Source organism: Dipodomys merriami, unplaced genomic scaffold, assembly GCF_024711535.1.
Source record: "Dipodomys merriami isolate MVZ:Mamm:240054 unplaced genomic scaffold, mDipMer1.0.p SCAF_34, whole genome shotgun sequence".
Taxonomy (NCBI): domain Eukaryota; kingdom Metazoa; phylum Chordata; class Mammalia; order Rodentia; family Heteromyidae; genus Dipodomys; species Dipodomys merriami.
The window spans coordinates 16,727,514-16,735,621 of NW_027204937.1; the positions used below are offsets into that span (position 1 = coordinate 16,727,514).

General features: G+C 58.3%; 1 protein-coding gene across 1 annotated transcript in view; it reads right to left on the reverse strand.

Annotated features, from left to right (window-relative positions):
* The window catches only part of LOC138803286 (potassium voltage-gated channel subfamily KQT member 4), a 52,258-nt gene extending 46,094 nt beyond the window's left edge, over nt 1–6,164 (reverse strand). Inside the window, exon 1 of the mRNA XM_069987107.1 lies at nt 5,599–6,164. Within this exon, the coding sequence (XP_069843208.1) occupies nt 5,599–5,912 (314 nt within the window). The 5' untranslated portion in view covers nt 5,913–6,164. The remainder of the gene's footprint in view (nt 1–5,598) is intronic.
* Nucleotides 6,165–8,108: the final 1,944 nt, after the last annotated feature.

Below are 8,108 nucleotides of genomic sequence, written 5' to 3' on the forward strand. Positions count from 1 at the left end.
GAGCCCGGCGGGCCTACAGGCTGGCCAGCATCCTTGAAAGGACTCCGGCACCTCAAGCCTGGCCCAGCATTGCTGTTCATTGACTACAATTGTAGAGTAAAGGAAGACCCTAGTCCATGCACATCCCAAGGCCCTGGGTGCCATCCGCTCCCCCAGCCTCCCTCTCCTCTGGGATGAAATGAGGATGATGATGGACTCACAGACACAATGGCTGTGAGGGTAAAGTGAGAGAATGCAAGAGGCTCACTGGAGGTGGGGAGTCATGTACCCACTTCAAGGTCCCCACTTCCTGTGGGACAGCTCTGAGGATATACAAAGCCCCCCTTAATCGCCCTAGGCCCCTCAATTCCAGCACAGGGGTACTGCTCCTTCTTCGGGCCAGGCCCAGGCTGTAGTGCCTCCCCAGCCTGTTCCCAGGCAGCTTGAGCAACTTTGATGGCTCAGAGAACCTCAAATTAATCACCCGCTCAAAGTGCTGCCATCTGCCCAAGAATAATCACCTCCTGAAGCACTCCACTCCTGGCTCCAATATTTCGCCTGGGATTGAAGTCAGACTTCCAGCAGGGCTTCCTCAATGAGTAGAAGGAATTCACTATAGAACTGGGGAGGGGTAGGCAGACGATGAGAGGTCTAACCTGACCCCAAAGGGGACCACAAGAAGGAAGAAGAAAAGGGGTGCTGAGAGAGCAGAAGGAGAGGGAGGCAGGCGATTTAGAAACGAGATGGTTTCTCTACGCTTCCACTCTTTACAAAGAACAAATGAAAGGTCAGGGGCTCAAAAACAGCAGACAAGGAATGTGGGTCACACTCAGACAGCTGCCCAAGCCCAACACAAACTTCAGTCTTCCCTGATGGTTAGGATGAAGAAGGCTGCAGGAGGGAAGGCCTGGTCTGGGAGGCAGAGGTCTTGGTTACTACCTGGCTACGTGTGAGCTTTGAGGAGTTGGACCCCCTTCTAGATAGCCATCACTACAAGGAAGACCACAAAAAGCTGAAAGGAAAGGGGTGCAAGCTTGTAGAAGGCCAGCCATCCTGCTCTTCCATAGTTGTAATGCTGCAAGGAGGTCTCCCTCCCTGCAACCCTTCTCTACACACACACTCTCAGGTCAGCCTGTACCCATGGATAGGTAAGGGAAAAAACTGGAGGACGAGAGCCAGCTTGGATCTGTGCTCAGGTCTGCCCTGGAGCCCTAGGCCAAGATTGCTAGGAAGCAAATGGAAAAGTGGGAGAAGCCGTGCATTAGTTTCTTCTCCTTGGATGGATACTGTATGTACATGAGGCCATGGTGTGTTCAAGGGATGTTTAGGAGGGCATGCACCAGGAAAAGCAAAGAAAGTGTGAGTACAAGCTGGGTGTCAGTGGTCACACCTGTAATCCCAGCTACTCAGGAGGCTGAGATCTGAGGATCATAGTTCAAAGCCAGCCGGGGCAGGAAAATCCATGAGACTATTAACTCCAATTTAACTACCAGAAAATCGGAAGTGGCACTGTGGCTCAAAGTGGTAGAGCACTAGTCTTGAGAAAAGAGCTCAGGGATAGTGCCCAGGCCCTGAGTTCAAGCCCCATAACAACAACAACAAAAAAAATATTAAAAATACCAAAAAACAAAGAAAGTAAGTTCATTGGTGCTGGGGATGAATGACACTAGGATGCTGCTCTAGGGGCCTGGGGTTGGAGTACCGGCTGTGGCTGAATTTGACCTTCAGCCCTGACAGTCTCAGAACAGTTTTAAGTCAGACTCCGTTTCCTTATCTGTAAGACAGAGAGGAGGCTGGGGAGGCTGCTGCAGAACGTGAGAGCGGCTAAAAGCACTAGCATGGTGCCTGGCACACAGCTGCATGCACTCAGGAATTCCAAATCAAATTCTCAGGGCCACGCTGGATGGCCACAGGGAGCAAAGAGAATGATCCTGGACAGTCAGAAGTCTTGCAGTCTGGTCCTTTCCACGTGCACCAATTTACCACGTGACTTTGGTCTCCAGGGCCTTAGTTTTCTCCAAATGGAACTGTCAAATGGTGAGGACCAACCAGGCGGAGACCCCTGAACATTCCAGGTTCCTTTTGCCTGAATGATTTCCAACCCAGTTGGTCATCAGGGTAGGAGGCTCGGGGAGAGGGGTCTGGGATTAGGAGTCTGAAGGCCCCAGGAATGGCTGCCACCTCCTCTCCTCCTCATTCCCACAGCTTCTGACCCCAGGGACAAGGCTGAGAGAGGATGTTTACAGAGCCTTAAACCTTCACATAGAGAAAGTCTGCTGGGCAGTGAGGGGGGTGGGGGGCTGGGAGCAGCAGGCAAGCCATATCACAGTGATTTGGGAAGCAGAGAGAGCCAAAGGGCTTCACTCTGTACTACCCCCTTCCAGCCCTGGGCCTCCAGGGAGGCTAATGTGGCCTTCAAGAAGGAGCAACAAGGGGGTGAGCCTTCCCTGAAAGGACTCAGGAAGCAGAATGGGTAGTGATGGGTACTTAGCACAACTCAGAGAGGCAGGATCTGGGAAGGGTTGAAGGATGCCAAACACCAGGGCCTGGGGCACAGGGGTAGGGGTGGGGTAGGGTGGAAAAGGACTTGGAAAGAGGACCAAGGGCCTAAAGAGACAGGAAGAGACCGAGGGGCCCCTTGATCTACAGTTCAAAAGGAGAAGACAGGAGTTGGCACTACTCATTTCCTAGAGGCGCAGCTGCTGGCAGGCGAGGATGACTTGGGGATTATCTCTGCCCACTTCCTCCCCTACCCCCCTACCTCCCCACCTCCCACAGCTCTAGGTGCCTGGAAAAGATGCAGATTCTGTGAAGGGCCCATAGGTACTACTGACAGGTACGAGAGAAGTGTCCCACCACTCTCCTAAATTTTCTCTTAAAGATCCTTCTTTAGGGGTCCTCCTGGCACAACCTACATCTCTGGGAAGGGAGTCCTAACACTGGATGTCCCTCATTTGATTTGCCTTTGAGGGAGATGTATGGAGCTCAAGAAGCACTTCTTGCTGCTGCAGTGAATGGCTGAGAAGCCCCACATCTGGAGCTCCTCAAGAACAGGTCCAGGGCTGGGAAGGTGGCTCAGTGGTAGAGTGCTTGCCTAGCATGCATGAGGCCCTGGGTTCCATTCCTCAGCACCACATAAGCAGAAAAAGTCAGAAGTGGTTCTGTGGCTCAAGTGGTAGAGTGCTAGCTGTGAGATGAAGAGCTGAGGGACAGTGCCCAGCCCCAGAGTTCAGGTCCCACGACTGACAAAAAAGAAAAGAAAAGAAAAGAACAGGTACAACAATAACAGCTCCAATAATAAGATCCATCCCCCTTGGTCTGAGCCACCTCACAATGGAGGCCTGCCCACTTTGGCCACTTATAGATGCAAGGCTCAGAGAGGCCCAACTAGCAACACATGATCACAGAGCACTCAATTGGTGGGGCTCTTAGCTCCTTGGCCCCCTTGACCTCTGAGATGGATGAGTAGTTTCCTGAGATTCCCAAATATCTGGACATTTTCACACCACATTTCCTCCCATAGAGCTCCAAGAAATACTTTAGCCCTGGGTTCCTGGTGACAAGTGGTCAGGACAACCGAGCCCCTGGCCAGGGCATTCCTGGCATCCGGAGAGAGCAGGATGTGGGGCAAAGGTGTCAGCAGATTTAGCTCCTAGAGAGGAAGAAGAGGCCATCCCACAGAAGGTGGCAACTGGAGCTGGTTGGGGTTAGGAATTGGGTCCTTCACCTCCAGTTAACTGTTAAGGGACTAGGAGACCAGATCTGGGGACTAAGGAAGCCAGCTGGATTGACTTCCCTTCCCTGGACCCAGACATGCCTTGGTGGGAAAAAAATCCAAGCTCATGGAGGGCACAGGTATGCCCTGTCAAAGTCTCAGCCTCCATGGACAGCAGGGGGGCTGCCATGTAATCATTCTTTTTCTTTGTTTGGCACAGTGCTGGGTCCGGAACCCAAGGCCTCAAGCACACAAAGCAAGTGCTGGGCCTCCAGCCCTCTTACAGCCATTCTCATTGAGCAGCCCTTGCCTCTCCCTTAGACCCCTAACACTGAATTTCACTATTCAGATGGTCATCTCAGGCCTCCAAGGGGCTCTGGTAGATGGACTACTGCTCACTGTTGACCTGGCCCCAAAGCCAGACTTCATATCCTGTACATGTCCAAGTCTGCTGTCTGTCTGAACAAAGTCAAGGCTGCCACCCCTAGGTACTCAATGGCCAAGAGAGTTCTCTTTCTCTGCCCTTCCAGGTACTATCTTTCTCCCTTCACCTCTGAAGTTCTATGAGCCTGGTTGGGGCAGAGGCAAATAAGCAGGCAACAGAAAGAGAAACAGCTAGACTAAAAGCAGGCAGCAAAATACAGGTAGAAGACTAGCCATTAGATGGACAGGTGGATAGACAGATGGACACAGAGGCACACAGCTTACCAGACCAGCCCATGAAAGAATGAAACAGGCCAGTAGAAAGAACAGTTAGGTGCACATGGACAGGCTAACTCATGTACAGGTGGAAACGCAGCCTTGCAGAGGGTCAGCCAATCAGAGCTGGGGGACAGTCAGGTGGACAGTCAAGGTGGTCTCCCAGGGAGCCTAATATCAGAGGACCCCAAACTCTGATGGCGACAAGAAGGGATTAGTAGTCACACATTGTGTCTCTAAGGCATCTCCCAGTGTCCCAGCACCAGGCCCAGCCTTTTAACTGATATCGACGGGGCCTCTCATGTTCCTGGCCTGGCCAGGCTGTCCCTCAAGACTGAGCTCTTAGCTGCCAAAATTCGCTCTTTACATCCAAGAGGGGTCACTGTTTTTGAAAGTTGTAGAAGCCTGGTGAGGGAAAGGAGGGGCTGGCAGTGTCAATGTTTCCAGACATACCCCTCTCCTCTTTCTTTTTCCCCATGTCCAGAGCCAGGCCTGGTATAGCCGGCCAGCAAAGGCAGGCAAACTGGGTCCAGCCTGCAGGGCAGAGCTGGGCAACACAAGCAAGGCAGCCCACTGCTTCTGCTTGCCGAAAAGTTGGAGGTAAAAAGGCAAGACTAATAAAGACACTTGTAAATTTGGAAACAGCACACTGCCCCTAAACAGGACCCCTAAACATCTACAACCAGAAGAGAGTCGTGAGCTGGGGTTTAGCGTGTCTCTGGATAGGGGCAACTCTCAGGGGAGTCCAGGCAGGATTCCATCCTAGCTACAGAGCTGGGAAGACGGTGGCAGAGAGTGTGAGGCCCAAAAGATCATCTTTGGGTCTGGGGCCCAGGGAGACAGTCGGGAAGAGGAAAAGGGAACCGCACACGGTGGCCGCAGACTTTGCCAAGTGGAGGGAACAAGTACCTGGGAGAGAGGCGCAGGGGCTGGGGACGCGGAGGGAGCTAGATAGAAGCGGTGAAGGAGGAGGTCAGAGCAGAGGGAGCGGGGTCAGGACCGGGAGGCCAGGCGCTAGGGTCGGGAAGGGGATGATACCTGAGGCTCGGCCCGACCAGGAGAGCGGTGAGGGTCGGCCGCGGGGCCCGGGGGCCGCGGGGCCGGGGACGGGGGGTGGAGTCGGGGCGGGGCGGCGATCCCCCGGGAGCCGGTAGGCGCTGGGGCCGCCAGGAGGCGCCCGGAGGGGCGCGGGGTCGCGAACTCACATGAAGACGTGGTAGACGAAGGCCCAGCCGCGGGGCCGCTCCAGCACGTTGTAGACCCAGTTCTGCAGGCGGCGGTAGCGCTTGTGCGCCGTGGACGAGCGCTGGCCGCAGGCGGAGCCCGAGCCGGAGCCCGGCCCAGGGAGGGGCGCGCCCGGCGGCAGGGGGCTGCCCAGGAGGCCGTGGCGGCGCGGGGAGCCGCCCCCGCCCGCCTCGCCCTGCTCGCTCTGCACGGCCGTGAGCGCCACCAGCTCGGCGCGAGGGGCGTCCCCGGGCGGGGGGCCCAAGCCGAGGCGGCGCGGGGGGGCCTCGGCCATGGGCGGCGCCGGTGGGAGGGGGGGCGAAGCCGCTCGGATCCGGGGCGGGGGCGCGCTCGGGGCGCTCAGCGGCACATGGCTCGGACCCGGGATCGGTGGGGGGCGATCCGGGGCGCTCGTGGGCAGCGGGGGCTAGGGGCCGGGCTGGGGCCGCGCCGGGGCCGGGGGCGGGCGCTCGGAGCCTTGGAACGGCCGGAGCCCGTACTGACCGCCCGCTTCCCCGGCGACTGGGGCGGCTCTTTCCGACTCCAACTCTCTTATTACGCGCTCCATGCCGCTCGCCTTTCCACCTGCCGCCGGCGCGCCGCTCACATGTCACCCTCCCCCGCCCCGCCCCTCCCCCGCCCGCCCCCGCCCGCCCCGCGGCCGCCTTCCCAAATCGGGAGGGAGCGAGCGAGCGAGCGAGCGAGCGGAGGGAGGGGACGCGCGCCGGGGCGGCGGAGCTGGGAGCGCCCGGGCCGGACCGCGTGGCAGGGACAGCGCGTGGGACCGCGAGGCTGGGCGTGTGCAAGCGGTGTGCACGACTGCGGGAGGGGGGCGCCCCGTGGCCTTGAACGTCGGACTCGGGGGTGGGACCGCGTGTCGTGGGTGGTGGTGGCCGCCACCGTGCACGGGACACGGGGTCCGGTGGGGTTCAGGTGTGCGTGGTGCACGAGTGGCTACTGCGTGTGCAGCGCCGGCGTGGGTGGGATGGCGCGCGCGCGCGTGGGAAGCCAGGTGTGAGAAGTCCCGGCTGCGCTGCGGGCTGGTGGTGGCCGTCAGGAGGCGTCCCCGTCCTCTCGAGCCTCCAGTGCATCGTGTGCCGCGGGTGTGTCGAGTGCGCCCCAGGCGGAGCGAGCGGTCCGGGAAGCAGCCGCGGCGGTGCCGTTAGGCACCTGCCGGCTTTGGTGCTCCAGGACCGGCCGGATGCATCCGTGTGCGAGGAGCACCGGGCCCCAGGTGTGTCTGCTTCCTCCCATCCCTTCCCTTCTGGGTAGTGGGCGGGGCCCCGGCTGGCAACTCTGCCCTCAAGAAGAGCTTTCCCCACAGCCCACCCCATGGGAAACCCTCCCTGCCCAGTCCGGGAACCAGGCTGAGATCAGATGGAGGTGTTGGGACAGAGACGCTGGCCCAGCATTCAGGGAGTCCCCAACAACCCCGACCCAAAGACCCACCGCCTCTCGCCCAGAAAGCAGAGACGTTCTCCTCCTTCCCCGCCCAGCTGAAAGTTCTGAGTTGTCTGACCTCTGTCTCCAGAGCTCTCCCAGCCCGGCTCGGGGTGACAGTTGGGATTTCTTGTTGCTCCGTCCCTCTTCCCCTGCCTAAAGCTGTGGCCACCCCAGCCTCGGCCCCGCCGCCGCCCCCAGGCCCCCGCCCCGCAGGCCCTGCCCCTGGGCGAAGCGCTTCCGCAGCAAACTCTTCGCTGTTCCTTCGGGAGGATCTCGGGGGACGCAGCGTGGAGCGAGCGGGAGGGCGGGCGGGAGGGGCGGCGGAGGGGGTGGGAAGGCGAGCTCGATACTCAGCTGTCAGCAAAGGCAGCATTGATCTGCTGAGTGCCGGTGGGGGAGGATGGGAGGAGGGCTGTGGGCGGAGTGGGAGGGGCTGCAGGCACTTGAGAGAGGGCCCCCGAGCTCACACCCCAACCCCCTAGTGACGTTTTCCTCTCTGCGCAGCTGGGGTGCCTTGCGAGGTCTGACCTGAATCTCTCCTATTGCTCCTTGGCTCCGGAGGTGCTCAGGGCCAAAACCTGTGCTCTAGGCAGGTTACACTCTGATCTTCTGCTGGCAGCAAGAGGTTTGTAGACCCCTAGAAACTCCAGGACCTAGAGGATGTCTGGATTGAGCTATCCTCTTCCTATAATGGCCCGGCCCTTCCCTTCTCTACCCCGTGAAGCACTGACTCCCCAAGTCTTAACTCAATCCACACACTCCATCCTAGCCCAGAGGTCATAGGCCCTGGTCTGGATATAAACCAGGCAGGAAGAGGGCAGCCAGAGGCACGGGGCCCTTTGAAAGCTCTTCTATGGCAAAAAAGAAAAAGAAAGAAAAGAAACTCGAATTCAGGTTGCCCTTATCAGCAGCACCCTGAATACCTAAAATTGGGTCTGTCTTGGGAAATCTGATCCTGTAGCTCAGCATCACCTCTGAGCCCAGTGCATCTCTTTCCATTTGAGGGATGACAAAGGTCCCTTCCCCTCCTTATGTAGGGCCTGCAGGG